The 20,972-nt window shown below is 50.7% G+C and overlaps 1 protein-coding gene across 13 annotated transcripts in view; it reads left to right on the forward strand.

The window, feature by feature from the left end:
- RIN2 (Ras and Rab interactor 2) overlaps positions 1-20,972 on the forward strand; it is a 235,604-nt gene that overhangs the window by 202,278 nt on the left and 12,354 nt on the right. For all 13 annotated transcript variants that reach the window (XM_070052128.1, XM_051845339.2, XM_051845346.2 and 10 more), the window contains 4 exons: positions 1,830-1,921; positions 3,936-5,069; positions 17,064-17,369; positions 20,426-20,557. In XM_070052128.1, the coding sequence (XP_069908229.1) occupies positions 1,830-1,921; positions 3,936-5,069; positions 17,064-17,369; positions 20,426-20,557 (1,664 nt within the window). The remainder of the gene's footprint in view (positions 1-1,829; positions 1,922-3,935; positions 5,070-17,063; positions 17,370-20,425; positions 20,558-20,972) is intronic.

Consider the following 20,972-nt stretch of genomic DNA (forward strand, 5'->3'; position numbering starts at 1 on the left):
CATTTGGTGTAGTTATCTTCTTCTGTGGAAATTCTCAGGACATCTTAGGATGACAGAATCCAGGCAGGAGCTCCAAGCGTTGTCTCTCACTAACCCCAGCCACAGAAGCCTTCTCACTGTCTCTCAGGCGTGTTAGACCCTCTGTCACCCCAGGGCCTTTGCACCTGCTGCTCCCACTGCCTGGAAGACACTTATTCCTGATTCCCTTTGCTCACTTTTAGGTTTTCAGTTAAATGCTACCTGCTCACAAAACCTTGTCCAGGCAGCTCTCACACTAGAATCCCCTTTATTTTCCCTTTGTGCTTTATTTTTATCCATAGCATGTGCCCCCTACCTTATAAGTTGTGTGTTTGCCTGTTGTCTGACTGTGCAGGTGAAAACTTTTGTCTGTTGCCAGCCTTTAAAAAATATATTTATTTATTTGAAAGAGAGAGAGAGAGAAAGGTCTTCCATCCACTGGTTCATTCCCCCAAATGGCCACAATGGCCAGAGCTGGGCCCATCCAAAACCAGGAGCCAGGAGTTCTTCCGGGTCTCCCATGTGGGTAACAGGGGCCCAAGCACTTGGGCCATCTTCCACTGCTTCCCCAGGTGCATTAACAAGGAACTGGACCAGAAGTGGAGCATCTGGGACTTGAACCTGTGCTCATATGGGATGCCTGTGTTGCAGGTGGAGTCCTTACCCACTATGCCACAGTGTTGGCCCCTTTTGCCAGCCTTTAGAACAACATCTGGCACACTATAAATAATCATAAACATTTGTTGAATGAATGAATAAAAACAATCATTTGGTCTTTGTAAGACCAATACCTCCATGGGGGAAAAAATTAACTCTCATTTGGGTAAGTCACCAAGGTTAGGGACTCTTCGCTCATTGATTTATTCAAAAACCTCTTTCTCCCTGTCTGTATCAGGCAAGGTGTTGTGCTTAGCCTTGTTGGGGAATTCACCCAGGCCTGAGGCTTGGTACTAACCCAGTGCTTAAAAAAATGAGCAAATGTTTATCACACCTGCTTTTGTCCTTTCAGAGAAAACAAAGGATGACTCTGTAGCCTAGCTGTGGCAGGATCCTGGAGTCAGTCCAACTCCTGGTTAGGCCTGTTGTCCCTACAGTGCCTGGGGCTGCACAGGGCGCCATATTGTTTCCATGGTAGGGTTGTTGACAGGTGGTGCCTTAGTCTGGATTTGCAATTCAAAGTGTGGCCCTGGGGGCCATCAGCTGGCAGAAATGCAGCATCTAGACCCACCAAGACCTCCTGGAGCAGAAATGCTATATAACAAACCCACCTCCCACCCTGTGCGAGGGGGGTGCTTCACGGAAGTAGTAGCTCCACCTTTGTAAAACACAGGGGCAGCTTTTCTCTCCAGCACACAAAGGACAATAGGGGCTCTACCTGGAAGATGTCGCCAGTGAAAGCAGCAGGTGCTGCTTGGAAAGCCGTCCTGAGAGTTTACAGAGTTCCAGTTAGGGTTACACATTGCTGCCCAGAGCGCTGAGGCCCGGACTCTGAGATGGGCATCTCACAGAGTCGTACGCAGTGGTTTATATTTTTATTTTTTTTTATGTGCATGATCGGTCTTCCACCATAGTCAGCAGCTCTGGTGCTCAGTGCACAGCTTTGCTTCTCGCTGGAGACGCTGACACCATGATGATACAGACGAGAACAGGAAGTGTGGCGTCCCATCAACAGAGAAGTTACGGCTAGGTACGATGTGGCATTTATTCAGGACATTGGAAGCGGTGCAAGCTAAGACGTCCCTAGGGTGAATGCCAGAGACGGAAACCAGACCATGTCCGTGACAACGTTCTCTCCTTTTCTGGAACATCAGGGACGTCCTGCCGTTCACCTTGAAGTTGCCTTATGCCATTGCCACGGCCAAGACTGAGGCTCAACTTGAAGAGCTAGCCCAGCTGGGACTGAGTAAGTGGGTGCCCTGGGTCTGTATGCAAGTGACTTCATGGAGCAGAGTCACCCCTGGGATAGCTGAGGCTACCTTGCTATGTCAAACACTCCTGGGGTCAAAAATACTGCCCCCGCCCCACTCCCACCATCTCCATGGCAAGAACCAGTGTGCAGGCCCAGGAGATCCTTGAACCACACTTCCTGGGGGTCTTTTTTTCCAAGCTCACATCTTCCGAGTCTGCAAGAGGCCGGGCTGGGTGCCTGGGTGGCCCCCACACCCCCTGGTTGCTCTCGTTGATGAGCTTGGGTTACCAGAAGTGCCAGAGTCCTAACATCACAGAAGCATCTGGGACAAGAACTGGAGACTCAAGGCCGTCTCCCGGGCACGACTCTTACTGTTGAGAGGCACACGGGGAGCTGGAGTGACCTCTGCCTCACTTCCTCCCTCATTGTCCAATCCCCGCCCCGCCGTTCTGACCACATCCCTTGTGGATCCTTGCCTGGCTGCTGGCGGCCCCTGCTGCCTTCCTGCCCCCTCAGCGGCCAATCCCTGACCCCCTGGGTTCCGCTGGACAGTGGTTAACGATGGACCCGGATGTTGAACCCCCTCAGCTGAACCTCTCCATCCCAGTGGACCGGGGGTATCCGTGGGGTTTCACGTTCACAACACCTTTTCTTCCCAGGTGAAAGGGAGAATTCCCTTCAGATTTGAGGGCTTCAGTCTTCAGACGGGTTCACAGCAGCTCACTGTACCCAAAGTTTGCGATTTTTTTCTTTGAAAGATTCCTTATTTACTTGAAAGGCAGAGTGACAGAGAGACAATATTATGCATTCCAAATGGAAATAACACACACACTTGCCACCTTGCTACCTTCCCTCAATTTACGTGGAAGACCAAAACCCCCCTGTAGGGGGAGACACACAGGCAGTGTGACTGTGATAAGCCCGTCCACAGCATTCCAAAGAACCTAGAAAGGAGGCTGGAGGATTGTTTTTAATATTTCTTTTTTAAAGATTTTATTTATTTGAGAGGTAGAGCTACAGAGAGGGAGAAACAGAGAGAAAGGCCTTCCGTCCGCTGGTTCATTCCACTATGGCCATAATGGCCAGAGCTGGGCCCATCCAAAGCCAGGAGCCAGGAGCAGGGGCCCAAGCACTTGGGTTATCTTCTGCTGCTTTCCCAGGCCACAGCAGAGAGCTGGACCAGAAGAGGAGCAGCTGGGACTAGAACCGGTGTCCATATGGAATGCCAGCATCACAGGTGGAGACTCAGCCCACTACACCACAGCGAGGCTAGGAGGACTTGGGGAGGATGGAGCAGCAAACCTCCAAAATAAAGGGCTGAACCTGCCCTTCACATTGACATTTTCCATATTTTTTTTAATTTGCTGATGGGACCCCTACATAGAGTTTCCCGCCTTTTGGAGTTTTAATGCTGAATGTGTAGAACCCCAGGCACATTGTGTAACACCCCACCCCAGGCCCAGCTGCTGGCCCTGCCCATTAAAGGGGAACTTGTAGAGGCTGGAATCCTCGGCTGGCAGCTGCCACCCCCAGAGAAGCGGGTGTGGAAAGGGTGCTGTCCCATCGTGTGGAGAGCTGACACTCTGTAAAGCAAGGCCGGAGGAGCCCACACACACCCCCCCATCCTCCCCCCTTCCCCCCCAACCTCCCCCCACCCCGTGGCACTGTTCCAGTTCACTTTTCCTTCCCGCATACCTGCGCCAAGGCCGGGCTGGGAGGAGCCGGCAGTCCCCGGGGGCCAAACCACTTCTCAAGGGCTCTGAAGGTGAAAGACGCCTGGAGCCTGCTGGTGAGCCCACAGCTGGGCCTGGCAGCCTCGCTGCCCTTTCCAGGAAGGGGAGGCAGTCAAAGCAAAAAGGAGGAGGAGGGGGGAAAAAAAAAAAAAAACCAGCCCGCCCCACACGCCTGTGCCTCCCCTCTGTGTGTGTGCTGTGCTCTTTGTAATTTGCGAAGGAACGGCTCTAGTGTACTGTATTTACATTCTGTGTTCACTGATAATGACTTTCAGATTTCTGGAGCTCTCCAGCTGACAACAAACCCCCAAACCCTCCACCTCCCCATAGGCCTGCCTCTTCCGACGGTGGCTGCCCGCGTCAGCTCTGCCTTATAAATGGAGTACATTCTATAAAAACCAGGACGCCTTCGGAGCTGGAGTGCAGCCAGACCAATGGAGCCTTGTGTTTTATTAATCCCCTGTTCTTGAAAGTGCACAGCCAGGACCTCAGCGGAGGCCTGAAGCGGCCGAGCACAAGGACTCCCAACGCCAATGGCACGGAGCGGTCTCGGTCCCCCCCGCCCAGGCCCCCGCCACCCACTATTAATAGTGTCCACACAAGCCCTCGCCTGTCCAGGACTGCAACCCAGCCGAGCATGCCAGAAACAGTCAACCATAACAAACATGGGAACGTAGCTCCGCCTGGAACGAAACCAACTCCCATCCCTCCACCCCGGCTAAAGAAGCAGGCTTCTTTTTTGGAAGCAGAGGGTAGCGCAAAGAGCCCGAGCGGCGGGCGGCCCGGCCCCGGCGGCAGCCCGGAGCTGGAGCTGCTGCACACAGCTGGCAGCCCAGGTGGCGCCCCGCCTGAAGACGCCCCGGGGGATTGCACAAGGGCCCAGCCTCCCAGCTCTGAATCACGGACCCCGTGCCATGGAGGCAGGCAGAGGCTGAGCGACATGAGCATTTCCACTTCCTCCTCCGACTCGCTGGAGTTCGACCGGAGCATGCCGCTGTTCGGCTACGAGGCGGACACCAACAGCAGCCTGGAGGACTATGAAGGGGAGAGTGACCAGGAGACCATGGCGCCCCCGATCAAGTCCAAAAAGAAGAGGAACAGCTCCTTCGTGCTGCCCAAGCTTGTCAAGTCCCAACTGCGGAAGATGAGTGGGGTCTTCAGCTCCTTCCTGACCCCGGAGAAGCGGATGGTGCGCCGGATCGCCGAGCTGTCCCGGGACAAGTGCACCTACTTTGGGTGCCTGGTACAGGACTATGTGAGCTTCCTGCAGGAAAACAAGGAGTGCCACGTGTCCAGCACGGACCTGCTGCAGACCATCCGGCAGTTCATGACACAGGTCAAGAACTATCTGTCCCAGAGCTCCGAGCTGGATCCCCCCATTGAGTCCCTCATCCCCGAAGACCAAATAGGTAAGTGCCCATGGATTTTTTTTTTTTTAACGTGACCTTGCCAGACAGTGCACCCTAGGCTGGTTATTTTGGATGAAGTTTATTGTGAAGTTCAAAACAACAGCAAACTCCACCCCCTGGCCCAGTTCGGAGGGAGACAGGAGCTCCTTAAGGTGGCTGCCGCGCCGTATACCCCTGGCTTGAAGAAGCTTGCGGGGCTGATTGATTGATTTTGTTAGGCAATGCAGAGCGATTCCCTCCGGGGCAGAGTTTGTGCTGCCCAGCCATTGGAGCGTCTGAGTCGCTGAGTGTGTGTGTGTGTGTGCTCTCCATCTGCAGAGGGTTTTCTGAGAGTGTCTGAGAAAAGCATCTTTGCAGCCTTGTGAGAGGCAGTGAGTGCTTTGCCCAACTTTCCTTGGGCAGGAGCTCTTTATTGAGATGCACCACTGCGTGATAGATTTCTACCCTGAACACACCTGCTTGCAAGCTCCAGCTTAGGGAGCAGCACAGCACCGGCAGCCAGAGACCCCCAGGACAACCCCCCCTCACCTTGTCCCTCACAGGCAGGGGTCCGGGGGAGGGGAGCTTGGCACCCTGCTGGCCTGTGTCCCACAGAGTTCTGGAACCAAAACACGGAAAAGACACGTTTGCTCTGTGCACCTTCAAGATAAGCCACTCAGACTAGAGGTCACGTGGAAGGCGTTTTGTCTCCAAAGTCAAGGGGAAATACTTTCTTTTTTTTTTTTTTAAACTTTTATTTAATGAATATAAATTTCCAAAGGGGAAATACTTTCTAATCTCATTTAAGGGCTCAATTGTTCATCGTTATTTTGACAAGTAGCTTGCCAAGGCACATTGGAATTTGGCAGTCTTTTTTTTTTCCCCTAAGGTGAGCGCATTGGCGTGTGTGTGTGTGTGTGTGTGTGTGTGTGTTACAAAAGGTTGACTTTAAAAGGTTAATTTCAGTGAGTTCATTTCACTAGGCGGCAGCAGCTAAAAGAGCAGCCAGACGTTTCCAGGGAGTTCAGAAAGTAATTGCGAATGTCCCCTTTCCGACTGGGCGGGGGAGGGGCGGTGTGTTGAAAGCGGTAACCCCTGTGTGTAGGGGAGTGGGCTTTGCTCACTCTCTCTCTTCCTCTTGACTTTTCTCACAAAGGGCTCAAAGGCCTGTTTGTTTTCCTGGTGGATCAGGGCGTGGTCAGAGCTGGGGTGTTGCTGGAGGCTGTGGCTAAAAGGAATGCGCTCTTGTGCTGGGCCTGGGAAATCGGGAGGAGGCAGGATATCCTTGCTAGCTGCCCCTCCTCCCACCGCACCCCTACCCCCGCACCTGCACCCCCACACACTCCCCCACGGCCTCTGCCCTGGGGAGAGCAGCTCTCGACCTGCACTGGAAGCCCGCTTCAGGGGCTGGCGGTGGGGAGCCAGGCTGGCGCTGATGTCAGGCCTGAACTATGTGGTGGGCAGCACCAAGGCAGCCCACAGGGAACAGCCTCCAGCCGGAGTGAGGCTTTGGCGCTCACTTCCCTGTGGATGCCGTCAGTGCCGACCCAAGTTCCTCCTGTGGCTAGTGAAGTTTGGATGTGGTACTTAGAGCTTAAGGGTTTATTTCAATCCCCCCCCCCCCAAAAAAAAAAACGCTGAAAATGATACATTCCATACCCTAGAAGGATGCAGCTTTTAATTTAAAATCTCAGGTCATGATGAGAAGGGAAGCTGATGTCTGTGGAGCCCCCAGTGTGACCCAGGCAGCCCACCCGAGCTCTGTGAGTGGTTCCTGGTGTCACCCCTGCAAAAGAAGCATCCGCATCCCTGGGGGAAGGCAGGAAGGCATGGCCATGCCAGACAGAGCCAGTTTGTACCAAGGCCACACCAGCAGGTGCAGCACTTGAACTTCTGGGGCATCAGTGCCCGTGTTTTCCTAACCTCCTCTCTGCTGCTAGTGCCTGCATTTGTGGCTTCTCATCAGCTGTTGAGGCAGCTCTGCTGGCAGGCTTCGAAAGCTCTCTCTCCCAGGTGTGAGCGGGCCCTGCAGGAGCATTGCCACACTTCTTTGCTGTTTGGTTTTGAGCTTTTTAGCTTCTGCGTTACAGCAGGCAGTTCCTCCTGTTGCTTCAGCGGTGAAAACATCGTTCTGTGTTGAATGTCCAGCGAGAATGCTGGACTTTGGAAATTCAAGGGAAGATGAGTGGAGAGAGGTCAGCCTGAGAAACTCGTCTCAGACCCTAGAGGAAGGAGAGGGGTGACCCTGATTATCAGAAAACCAGTCCCCTAGGATGTGCAGCTCAATAGGTTAGGACTCTGACAAGAACGTGGTCTTAGCCCCCTCACCTAATGTTTTACATCTTCCTAAGTGAAAGGCTCATCATTTGTAGGACAGACCTGTTAATAGGGCAACAACTTTGAGACGCAGAACTAACTCATGCGTTGGTCTGTTAGAACAGTGCTGGTGCTTTGCGAATTCAGGAACCCAGGCCAAGATGCCTAGAGTTCAGTACAAAGGGGAGATGGGCTAGTGCCTAGGGGAGCTTGCATTCAGCCTAGATCCTCCGTCTCAGCTGTGCGCCCATTCCCACTGGAGCTCACTTCCTAGAAGGGAATCACTTTGAACGCCCTTCCCAGAATCACAAGCATCGATTTTTTTTTTTTTTTTTTCTGATCTGGTGTCAACCAAGGCCAGTAGGGCTTTTCAGGAATGCCAGTTGGGTTTCTCTGTTTTTTAATCTAGTCCTGCCCTCTTTTCCTATAACTTCTAGTCCTGTCCTCTTTTCCTACAACTTCCTAAGGAGAGAGGAATTCGTACTGAAAGCCTAGATTTACAGAGCACCCATCAAAGAAGCAGGAGGAGATATTTCCTGGTGTAAATCACATAGAATTAGAGCATTCTTAGGTGAAAATGGCCATCTGGATGAATATGGAACTCTCTAGCTTATGGAGATGGTGCTAGTCTCTCCTCTTCAGAAAGTGGTTCTTCGGCTGCACAGAGAAAACCAAGGGAAAAAAGAAACAAATAGTTCTCACCACTCTCATTTTGCCCGTGTACAGGTGTCACTGTCCATTCTAGCACTTTGTAGGCAAGCATAAATGGTAGGTGCTTGATGAAGTGATTAAGTTTCTGCTTGGGGGCCAGCGCCGCGGCTCACTGGGCTAATCCTCCGCCTTGCGGTGCCAGCACACCGGGTTCTAGTCCCAGTCGGGGCACCGAATTCTGTCCCGGTTGCCCCTCTTCCAGGCCAGCTCTCTGCTGTGGCCCGGGAGTGCAGTGGAGAATGGCCCAAGTGCTTGGGCCCTGCACCCCATAGGAGACCAGGATAAGCACCTGGCTCCTGCCATCGGATCAGCGCGGTGCGCCGGCCGCAGCGCGCCAGTCGTAGCGGCCATTGGAGGGTGAACCAACGGCAAAAGGAAGACCTTTCTTTCTGTCTCTCTCTCTCTCACTGTCCACTGTCTCTCACTGTCCACTCTGCCTGCTTCAAACCCGGCCCAATCCCAGCTTTTGCAGGCATTTGGGGAGTGAACCAGGAAACAAAAGGTCTCTGTCTCTGGCTCTCTGCCTTTCAAAACAAATTTTAAAAAAATTAAAAATTTGAAAAAGGGGTGGAATTGAAGTAATTTCCTAGGGGTTAAACAATCACAGCTACTTTGGTTCAAATCCGTTCTTTTGAACAAGTGTTTGAAGTCTGACTCAAGTTTCAATATCTGGGGTGGTTTGTTTTTAACTTTTTAATTCTCTGTTTGGCTCAAGCCCTGAGTCATCTGCCTTCCTTTTATAAAAAGCCATCCCGAGAGCTGTGGCTGGAGACACACGTTGGTGCCAACCTAGGCCCCAGCTTCTGACCTGGACCAGGTAACACCGTCACCTGACAGGCAGAAATGGCCCTGGACACTGAAAGGTGGTAGAGAAAAAGGAGAAAAAGTGGCCATGTCCAAAGAATACCTATGTGATTTTTCAAAAATTGGTTTAAATGTACGGAAGACCACAAGAAGCCCTCATGGGCAATAGAATTGCACTGGTTACATTCTGTCCACCCAAAATAGGTTCACCAGGTTCACCAGGCAGGCTCAGAAGCCCTTGACTGAATCAGCCACAAAGTCCTTCCTCAGGAGGAGAACATTTTAGAAAGATGACCTGAGAAGGGCAAGAGTCAAACTCTTTAAAAACAGCTCCAGCCCCCATGCCACCAACCAAAGCAGATGCTGCTGATGTGTGGATTCCTGGAGTGGAGAGGACGGAGCGGGCACAGCCGTGGGACCTGGGTCTTTCCCAGACAGCAGACCAGAAACTCATCAGTGATGGACCAAGTCCACGCTTTGTATCCCAAGCACCAAAGGGCTTGGTTGTTCTCTTGGCCCCTACTGTGTGCTGTGTTTTTTAAGATTGATTTTATTTATTTGAAAAGCACAGTTACAGAGAGAAGGAGAGAAAGATTTTCTATCCGTTGGTTCACTTCCCAACTGGCCTTAATGGCCAGGGCTGGACCAGGACAGAGCCAGAAGCTTCTTCCTCTGGGTCTCTCACATGGCCAACTACTTAGGCCATCTTCCACTGTCTTCCCAGGCCATTAGCAGGGAGCTTGATCAGAAGTGGAATAGCCGGGACTCGAACAGGCACCCATATTGGATGCTGGCATTGCAGACAGCAGCTTAACCCATTAGCCACAATGCCAGCCCCTGTATTATCTTTTTAAAAAATAATTTATGTACAAGCAGAGTGGCAGGGACAGACAGACAAAGAAAGACCTTCCATATGCTAGTTTACTCCCCAAATGCCCGCAGCATCCAGGCTTGGGCCATGCTGAAGCCAGGAGCTCAGAACTCCATCCAAGTCTCCCACATGGGTGGCAGGGACCCAAGCTCTTGGGCTGTCATCTGCTGCCTCCCAGAATGCCTTTGCGGGGAAGTGGATCAGAGTAACCAGGGCTCAAACCAGATGCTCTGGTATGGGATGTGGGCATTCCAACCGCTGCACTACAACGCCCACTGTGCGTGGGGTGTTCTGAAATAGAACGAGGGCTCCCTCTTAGTTCCCACATCTCGGAAGGCTACGTGACCACCCAAGTCGGTCAGCTCATCTGAGGTTTCCAGGCTGTTAGGTGGCAACTGAATGAGGTCGTGACAAAGCACTAAGAGTTTCCAGGCAGGAGAAACCCAGGGACCAGGCTCAGACCCTCTGTCTTTGTCCCTATGTGTGGGGGAGCTGAGAAGAGTCAGGGGAGTATGAGTGCCTGGGGTGGGAGTGGGGGGATGGATGAGCGGGAAGCCAGAGGGCTCTTCGTTCATTTATCAAACCTCATTCCATTCCCATGTCAAACCTAATCATACCACAGTTCATACTGAGAGGAGAGAGTGGCCTGAGTCATTACACCTGGGCCTCCTTTCAAAGGTACCCCCTCCCCACCCCAGCCCGCTTTGTTCAAAGGGAACAGAGGCAACTGATGACATTACATGTGTCCAGGTGTCAGGTGCACAGCCGGCGCTCATGGGGTGTGGTTGCGTGTTTCCAGGTGTCATCAGACATGACCCCCTATGTCTTTGTTTTGTTGTTGTCATTTAGGATTTATTTATTTGCTTGAGAGGCTGTTACAGACAGAGAGATGGAAAGATTCCATCTGCTGGTTCACTCCCCAAGTGGTCGCAACTGCCGGAGCTGGACCCATCCGAATCCAGGACCAGGAGCTTCTTCCGGGTCTCCCACACTGGTGCAGGGGCCCAAGGACTTGGGCCATCTTCTGCTTTCCCAGGCCATAGCAGAGAGCTGGATGGGAAGAGGAGCAGCCAGGACTTGAACTGGCACCCATATGGGATGCTGGCACTGCAGGTAGCAGCTTACCCACTATGCCACAGCGCCAGCCCCAGAATGTTGATTACTAATTCATATTGTCTTAACAACCATCATCCTAGTTGGATTCAGGCTGACAGTTCTGTGTGGGGCAGAGCCCATGGACAGTGATTCCATTGGCAGCCCACACAATGGACAAGGAGAGGGGAAGGGACTTAGCCAGAGCCGCCTGGAAAGACGGCACCAGGCTGGCTGCTGGGACTCTGAACCTCCAGGGCTCTTTCTAAGAGGAGCGCCTTCTTTCCTGAACTTCGCCTCTGCCTCTCAGACTCTCACTTCCCCTAGCCAGTGGCGGGTAAAGCAGAACATGAACCAAGAAGAGCCCGTGCATTCTCAGGTCTTGCGATGCTTCCACCTCCGCTCGCCAACCAATGGCCTCTCCGCTCCAGGTCAGAGGGCAGGACGGGGGAGAAGGTGTCTGCCTTCCGTTCTTAATTCTTGTACAAGTGACAGGAGGGAATCATGTCTTGTCCAGAAGCCCATCCGTGGGACACCTTCTATGAGTTCCTGCATTAGGTAAGCGCGGACAATTGTCATGATCTGTTTCTGAGTCTAGTTGATGTGCTCCAAATAAATGTTTTAAAAAAAAAAATTGTCTCTAGTTGGGGTCATTCAGAGAGTACAGTTCATGTTTGGTTCCTAAAATTGAAAATGCTGTAGTCCAAGCAATTGTCTAGTATCTCCTTGTTATTTGAAATATAGAGGGGCTGGTGCTGTGTTGTGTACTAGGCTAAGCAGTGCCGGCATCCCATATGGTGCAGGTTCATGTCCTGGCTGCTCCACTTCCAATCCCACTCTTTGCCATGGCCTAGGAAAGCAGTGGAAGATGGCCCAAGTCCTTGGACCCCTGCACCTGCATGGGAGACCCGGAAAAAGCTTCTGGCTTCAGATCCGCGCAGCTCCAACCATTGCAGCCAAATGAGGAGGGAACCAGTGAATGGAAGACCTCTCTCTGTGTCTCTCAAATAAATAAATTAAACCTTGTAAAAATATTTAAAAAAAGAAATATAGAGAAGATATTAGTGAATGTTCAGAAAAACATACAACCCACCCTCTTCATTTTCCTTGAACGGTCTCAGATGTTTCCACGTGTCTGTTTTGTGTGCTTGCTTGGGGATGAATGCGGCTAACGTAACTCCCGGGACTTGGGAAACAGATTGCTGGGGTTCGAGTCCAACTTCCCGCCATGCTAGCAGCATGGGAGTAATCTCTTTGGCCTCATCCATCCAGTTCAGCAATGATGGTCTGCCTGCAGTTTGTCCAAGGAGCTGAAAGAGGCAGTATGTATAAAATGCCTCCAATAATGTCATTGTCCATGCAACTTGAGCGATTTGGTTTTGGTTCATTAGAATTAATGCAACCAGAGAGAAAACAACAGAAGGCAGTCATTTAGCAGAGATGTGACCCATCCGTTTCTCCTTTGTCCGAGCTCATCCGCACTCTGAGAGTTAACTCTGTTCCTCGTGTGCCTCCAATCGGGTTTCCCTCTTACTCTGTGAGCAGGGTCTTGCTTTTCCTGCTGGAGAGAACCAGCCGGCTGGCAGGTGTCTCTTTTCCTTTCGACTTTTCTGCCCCATTCCTTATGTTTATTAAAGATTCTTTTGATAGGAGTGGGGAGGAGTAAAACCCTGCAGAAGACCAACTTTAACTTTTCTTATTTTTAAATTAGTGGTCTTCTTTAAATGTTTGTTTGTTTGTTTTTGAAAGAACGCAAGAGAGAGAGAGCTCTTCTCATCACTGTTGCGCTCCCTTAATTCCCACAGCAGCTGGGGCTGGGCCAGGTCAAAGCCAGGAGCCAGGAACTCCATTCACGTCTCCCATGTGCGTGGCAGGAACCCAAGTGCTTGGGCCATCTTCCGCTGCCTCCCAGGCATGTACAGCTGGAGCAGAAACACAGACTATCTAGGCCTGGAACTGGACACTCTGATGTGAGATGCTGGTGTCCCCAAGTTGCAGCTTAATCTTGCTGAACCATGACGTCCACCCTAATAAATGGTCTTTTTAAAAAAATATACTAAAAAAAATCTATCCCTAGCAATTTTTTTTTTCCAATTTAGGCAGTTGGTCCTAGGATTCAACCCTCCCGACAGACTTCTGCAGCCCTGTTTATGTCTAGGAGAGGGGTCCCGGTGCCAAGGCCAGCCCACTTCCCTGGCACCAAGGGAGCAGGCCCAGCTGGCCAGGAGTGAGCTAGCTGTTGGCATCGTCTCACAGGACCAGTGCAGCACTTTTAGAAGTGACCAGATGCATTCTTTTTTTCCTTTTTTTAAACTTTATGTTACTACGTTGTTAAAGAGAAGACATCCAATGTAGTTTGTAGATACAATTCTAAGAACACAATTATATTTCCTTCCTCTTCCTCTTCCCTTTCCTTTCCTTCCTTCTTTCCTGGCTCACTCTGGAGTTAAAAGTTGCCCTGCGTGGGGAGAGGGCAGCTTTTGTGTCTTGTTGCCCAAAGCCATAGCCTGTGACACTTGAATCCCACCTGGGAGCTGTTTTATGTCCCGTCTGCTGCATTTCTGATCCAGCACCCTGCTAAGGGCCTGTGGAAAGCAGCAGAAGGTGGCCCACGTGCTTGGGCCCCTGCACCCTTGTGGAAGACCTGGAGGAAGCTGCTGGTCCCTGGCTTTGGCCTGGCCCAGTGCTGGCTATTGTGGCCATCTGGGGAGTGAACCAGTGGATAGAGAATTTGTCTCTCCCTCTCTCTTTGTAACCCTGACTTTCAAATAAATAAATAAATCTTTAAAAAAAAAAAAAAAGGTTGCTCTGGGTTCAAGATAAATAACCCTAGGCTTGGTCTTCAGCTTGTTTCTGTGCCCCTGATGTTTATGTGTTCACTGAGGTTTAAATTATGTCCTAAAGTGCGTAAGTCTTCAGAGCTCAGCCTGTCAGATGTCAGCATATGCACACACCATGTAGCCCCTACCAGAGCCAGATCTGGGACGTCAGCATTGCCCTTGGAATTGTCCTCTGTGCCCTGCCGCAGTCAGGGTCCTCCCCCCGCGTACCTGCCTTCCTGACTTCCATTCTTTTTGCCTGCTTTTGAACATCTTGCAAACGAAATGTTTCAAGAGGCACCCTTGTATGAGTCTGGGCTGGTCACTCTGAGGTCCATCCATTGCATGCATTGGGAGCAGGAATGTACTGTTGATTCCACTGTCTGAATTCCATGTTGGTATCCATTATATGAATTGATCTATGTAGCCATTCCATTGGAGTTGATCTCTGGGCCATTTGCAGCGTGGGGCTGTACTGAACACCATTGCCCTGAACATCTATGTACACTCCTAGTTGATGGTTGGCATGGCTGTCCCCACCTAGACAACCTTCATCTAACAAAGCAGCTAATGCTTAGAACCAGGAACGTAGCTTTTGGAATCTTTGGATGAGAGAAATAAACTGGTTTATTAGGTGCCTTGAACTTTGGAGTTAAAAGGCCATTCCCCTTGAAAAGCAGTAGAAATGGTCATTGAAAGCTGTTGTGTGGTCTCAAGCAAGCTGTTGGGTGTTTCTGAGCCTGAGCCTTAAGTTTCCTCATCTGTCAAATAAGCATCACTTAGTAGCTTGCAGGAATAGTGGAGTTGTAGCAAGGATGAGATGAGAATGAAGCAAAGCATTTAGAGCCCAGCCCATTGGAGTGTTCACAATCAATTGCCGGTATTGGCTGCTCAGTGTAATGATGGTATAAAGTCAAAGATGGCTGAGGTTGCCCAAGTTTATAAACCCAAGACAACCAAGGCAAACCAAGTCATCTTTTTTAATGCCAGGTGTAGAGTGAATATGTGGCTTTGGTTTTCTTACTTACTCTTTGGCTTCAACTTTGGTTTCTGTAGTTGTATAAAGCTCTATATTTAAACTAAGAGATCTCTTGGATAGGAGATGAAGGTGAGGTACAAAGAACTTGTGCTGAGTCGGCTGACCCTGATAGTATCGGCATTCATCTTTCGGGGATGGGAAAATTGTTTTTAGAGTTTGTACATCTGGCTTAGATTTCTCTTTGTCCTAAAAAAAAAGTAATAATTTGGTTGGCTGGCACTGTGGCTCACTAGGCTAATTCTCCACCTGCGGCGCCAGCACACCGGGTTCTAGTCCTGGTTGGGGCACCGGATTCTGTCCTGGTTGCTTCTCTTCCAGTCCAGCTCTCTGCCGTGGCCCGGGAAGGCAGTGGAGGATGGCCCAAGTCCTTGGGCCCTGCACCCACATGGGAGACCAGGAGGAAGCACTTGGCTCCTGGCTTCGGATCAGCGCAGTGGGCTGGCCGCAACGCACCAGCCATAGTGGCCACTTGGGGGGTGAACCAACAGAAAAAGGAAGACCTTTCTCTCTGTCTCTCTCTCTCACTGTCTAACTCTGCCTGTCAAAAAAAAAAAAAAAAAAAAAAAAGTAATAATTTGGGTTCAACACGATCTGATCCAGTGTCAGAAATTCCAAAAGCCAGGCTGAGAGGTAACCCAACTATTCCCAAGCTTGTAAGTAAGTGGATCCTGGGGCTTCCAAAGCAAAATCAGGCCGAAGTGTCATCTGTTAGGTGCAGCTGCTGCGGTGGAACTTCGGAAGCCGCGGCATGAGTGTGCAGACGTGTGAGGTTAAAAAGCTGGTGTTGGGAGAGGGCATGTGGCATAGCAGCTAAGCTGCCTCTTGGGATGCCCGCATCCCATACCACAGTGCCTGGTTCAAATCCCGGCTCCTCCTCTTCCGATCCAGCTTCCTGGAAACGTGCACCCTGGGAAGGCAGCATAGATTGGCTCAAGTATTTGAGTCCCTGCCTCCCACGGGGGAGGCTCACACGGTGCTCAGGGCTCCTGACTTTGGCCTAGCTCAGCGCCAGCTGTTACAAGCATTTGGGGAATGAAGCAGCAGATAGATGAAAGCCCCCTCTCCGTGTCTCTTTCTGCCTCTCTGCTTTTCAAGTAAAAATAAAAATAATTTTTTAAAAGCTGGCATTGGAAAAGCAGAGAGCTTGTTACAGTATAAATCATTTTAAGCCTGGACCTCTGGATTTATGGTACTGGCCATTTCAGTATCAGCCAGAAGAGCCCTTCTGCCACTCAGCCATAAGAAGAAGGAGGAAAAAACAGTGCCTCCCACACCTAGAGGTGTTTCTTCACTCTCAGCAGAAAAACACTCAAATTTTTTTTGCTTTTAATTTGAAATTGCTTCAGACTTAACAGGAAAGTTGCAGAAAAAATACAAAGAAATGTCTGCCCTGCGCCCAGATTCCTTGAATGTCTGCACGTTGCGACATTTGCTTCCCCCTCCTCCTGTCTGTCTCTGTCCATACGCACCCAGACACGTACATGCATGCATGGGGTACACGCAGGCACATGCGTGCACACTCAGATACACCCTGCTTTCTTCTGAGTGACTTGCGAGTCAGCTCAGACATTACCTGCGTTTATCCCTAAGTATCTCCGTGTGTATTTCGTAAAGGCAAAGCCATCCTGCCATACAACCAGAATGCAGTGATCAAACCCGGAAGACTAACACTGATGCCACCTTGACCTAATCTGCAGGCTTTATTTGTGTCTCGCCTAATGCCCCACTGGTGTCCTTCACAGCCAATGAGATGATGTTTGGGGCTAGAATCCAGTCCAAGATCACGCTTGATATTGGGTTGAATTCTGTTTCCTCAGAAAATATCTTACGGGTTCTTGAAGCGTCTGTAGTAGGAAATCTTTGGGTTAAGGTCACATATGTGCCTACCTTCCTACAGTAAAGGAACACGGGAAAAATAAGATCCAAAGAAGGTCTTCTGAAAGGTTTGATTGCACTTGTAGGTAGGGGACATGTACATACAGCAAAATGCAAACAAAATAAGGAAGTGGTTTTCAGAAAGTTCGTGGAAATTGCATTTTATGAAATAATCTGCATGGATTTTTTTTTAAATTTTTGCAGCAAAAAAAAAAAAACAAAACTTACTTTCCAATTCCGTTTTCCAGGAACTGTTTGAAAGGCCCTCATGTTGGAACGCCTCGATTGTATACAAGTGAGGCGTTTGTAGGGAAGATTCGCCCTTCTTGGCTTTTCACCAAAGTGCTGGGGTGTGTGTCTTCATCCTGCTATGGGTTGGTGGCTGGAGGTTAAGTTAGGACTCGGCTGTCCTATAACGCACGAGAGAGAAGGCGGGCGTTGCTTCTCCCTGCGGACGGTGGTGGCAGTAACCGTGTTTTCTTTGGCAGATGTGGTGTTGGAGAAAGCCATGCACAAGTGCATCTTGAAGCCCCTGAAGGGACACGTAGAAGCCATGCTCAAGGACTTCCACACGGCCGACGGCTCCTGGAAACAGCTCAAGGAGAACCTGCAGCTCGTGCGGCAGAGGAATCCGCAGGAGCTGGGTGTCTTTGCTCCGACCCCTGACTTTGTGGACGTGGAGAAAATCAAGGTCAAGTTCATGACCATGCAGAAGATGTACTCCCCGGAGAAGAAGGTCATGCTCCTGCTGCGGGTGTGCAAGCTCATTTACACTGTCATGGAGAACAACTCAGGTGAGGCCAGGAGCTCCGGGCTCCCACCGCTCACCTCCTCATCCCCAGGTGGTCCGCCCCTCATTGTCTCCACGGCACCAAAAACACCAGCGCTCCTCTGATGTCTGCCAGATGAGTCACATGCAGCAATAGATCAATACATCAAAGAAATGTAATCAACACAGTGTTTGCACTGTGCTGATTTAAATAGACATTGAAGGTTTTTTGTTTGTTTGTTTTTGTTTTGTTTTGTTTATTTCAAAGGCAGAGGGACAGAGAGAGAAAAAGAAAAAAAAATCTTCTTTCTGCTGGTTCAATCTTCCTGGGCCAGGCTGAAGTCAGGAGCCAGGAACTCCCACCTGTTCTCCCACGTGGGTGGCAGGGGCCCATCTTCCACTGTTTCCCCAGGTATATGAGCAGGGAGCTGGATCAGAAGTGGTGCAGCTGGCTCTCAAACCAGGGTTCCCATATGGGATGCCGGCATCACGGGTGGAGGCTTAACCCCTGTATGCCACAACAGTGGCCCCTAATTAAAGATTTAGTTCCAGGTTGCAAATTCAGGCTGTGCAGTCTGAGTTCAGCTCCTCCATCGATTGCACAGGCTTCTTTTTTTTTTTTTTTTTTTTTTTTGACAGGCAGAGTGGACAGTGAGAGAGAGAGAGACAGAGAGAAAGGTCTTCCTTTGCCGTTGGTTCACCCTCCAATGGCCGCCGCGGCCGGCGCGCTGCGGCCGGCGCACCGCGCTGATCCGATGGCAGGAGCCAGGAGCCAGGTGCTTTTCCTGGTCTCCCATGGGGTGCAGGGCCCAAGCACCTGGGCCATCCTCCACTGCACTCCCTGGCCACAGCAGAGAGCTGGCCTGGAAGAGGGGCAACCGGGACAGAATCCGGCGCCGCGACCGGGACTAGAACCCGGTGTGCCGGTGCCGCTAGGCGGAGGATTAGCCTAGTGAGCCGCGGTGCCGGCCTGCACAGGCTTCTGGTACAGAGGTTGACACTGGTTTAAGACGTGTCTGCCCCACATTGGGAGTGCCTTGATTTGGGTGCCAGCCCCAGCCCCCAGCTCCAGCAAGTGTGCACCCTGGGAGGCAGTGGTAATGGCTCAAGTAGTCAGGTTCCTGCCACACGTGGGAGTTGCTGGCACCCGGCTTTGGCCCCAACCTACCACTGTGGGCATTTGAGGAATGGATCAATGAAGATGTGGGAACTCTCTCTTTCTGTGTCTCTGCCTCTGAAATAAATAAAAAACAAATCCTTGGTCTGTGAATGAGCTGATTCACGGAGGGGCTTTGAGCTTCCATGCCACAGTCACTGCGTCTGTAGTTGGTATGGGCCTTTCCTTCCTTGGGTGGGGATTGGCTGCAAAGCTCATGCCTAGCCCACGCACTATGGAAATTTTGTGTGGGCAGTGAGGGTTTGGGTTGGTGATGGACAAGCAAGTGGCAGACACCCCGAGCATTCTGTCATCGTGAAGCTTCATCCGACCCATTTCTACTTCTTCGCTACGAGCTGGAGCAGGGTAGTTGGAATTCACCTCGGGTTTCCCCGTGCTGCTTCCTGTAGATAGGAGAGTAAGTGATTCACCGAGCCTGCATTGTTCTCAGTCTGCAGGGAGCTTGTTGTAAGCCTGGGGATGCTGGCCAGCTCCTCCTGCCAGTGCAGTGGCTCCAAGGGGGAAGCCCCAGAGAGAAAGCGTGGGCTGTGTTAACCACTGCCCAGGAAGACAGGAATGTGGGTGCGTGTTGCAGATTGTTGAATGCAGACATTAAAGTCTGGGTTCCTGGGCTATGAGCATCACCCCTGAAACTTGCAAGTGTGTTCTGCACACAGGAAATATTTGTTCCGTAGTCACGGAATCATTTATAGAACTTCCCAACCTGGTATCTGCACAGGATTATGCTCCTCTGAATCACGGTTTCTGATCCCACGGGCTCATGACATGTTAGCCAGGAGAGTGCCTGGTTGTGGGGGCTGGCCTGCTTCCTGTAGGAAGTCCCATCAGCAGCCCGGATACCATTTGTGTACTCGTTCCTGTTGTGACAGCAAAACCATCTGGGCCATTGCCAAATGTCCCCTGAGCGTAGGGGATGTGGTAAAATCACCCCTGGTCCAGACCACCATTGTAAAGAAAACTAGAAGTAAGGGCTCAGATGTTTGGCCGTACGTGTGCACTGCTTTTAATCAATGTGTGTATTTAACATATACTGAATTGGAGCAGTTAAATAAGTGTTCTCTGTGATCACCTTAAAATGAGAGCACATTTTATTCCTGGTTTGAATCTGGTCTTGTCATTAGGTATATGATTCATGTGCATAGAAAACAATGGGAGGCCGGCACCGTGGCTCAGTAGGCTAATCCTCCACCTTGCGGTGCCGGCACACTGGGTTCTAGTCCCGGTCGGGGTGCCAGATTCTGTCCCGGTTGCCCTTTTTCCAGGCCAGCTCTCTTCTGTGGCCCGGGAGTGCAGTGAAGGATGGCCCAAGTGCTTGAGCCCTGCACCCCAGGGGAGACCAGGATAAGCACCTGGCTCCTGCCTTCGGATAGGCGCGGTGTGCCAGCTGCAGTGCGCCGGCCGCGGCGGCCATTGGAGGGTGAACCAACGGCAAAGGAAGACCTTTCTCTCTGTCTCTCTCTCTCGCTGTCCACTCTGCCTGTCAAAAAAAAAAAAAAAAAAAAAAAAAAGAAAGAAAGCAATGGGAAACAAGACACAAAAGTGAGCACAAGTAAATATTTTCTAAGTGTCCTCTCATACTGTTACTTACTGGAATTTAAAATATTCCAGAGACACTCTTCTACTGCATACTTGTATGCAGAATGTAAAAGCATAACCTACCACATGGGTTCTGCAGTGTTGATCGGCTCTCGCCATGAAGTTGTCAGTGTGGGCCAGGTGCTCACGGAGCAGCTGGGAGGGTGATGGGCTGCACAGGATTCCAGAAACACCCACCTCTGTGTTATAAATAGCATATTTCCTCCAAATGGCTCCTTGCTGTCTAATAAAAGCAACACGTAGGAGATGAAAGAAAGAAGACTTGGTAAAAAAATATTCCCCATGTCCCGCTTCCGTCCTCACCCCAGGGAGGATGTACGGCGCCGATGACTTCTTGCCGGTCCTGACCTACGTCATTGCTCAGTGTGACATGCTGGAGCTGGACACTGAGATCGAGTACATGATGGAGCTGCTGGACCCCTCACTGTTGCATGGAGAAGGTACTGTGTTCTGGGGAAGTTGGGGCTCTGAGCACTTTTCCCTTTGAGTTGAAATGCAATGCACTCAGCAGTATGTGGGACAGACATTTGCACCCCATCTTTCTTCCTCCAAAACATCTTCCTAATCCCAAAATAAAATCCTGCACCCATTAAGCAATGAATGCCTTTTTGACATCTGAAGTTTTAGAGTTTTTTTTTTTTTTTTAAGATTTATTTTTTGAAAGGCAGAGAGAGGGAGAGAGAGGGAGAGGGAGAGGGGGAAAGAGAGAGAGAAAGAGATTTTCCATTCACTAGTTCACTCTCCAGATGGCTGAAATGGCCGGAGCTGTGCCAATCTAAAGCCAGGAGCCATGAGCTTCTTCCGGATCTCCCACATGGGAGCAGGGGCCCAAGGACTTGAGCCATCTTGTGCTTT

This window comes from Oryctolagus cuniculus, chromosome 11 (assembly GCF_964237555.1).
Source record: "Oryctolagus cuniculus chromosome 11, mOryCun1.1, whole genome shotgun sequence".
NCBI lineage: Eukaryota > Metazoa > Chordata > Mammalia > Lagomorpha > Leporidae > Oryctolagus > Oryctolagus cuniculus.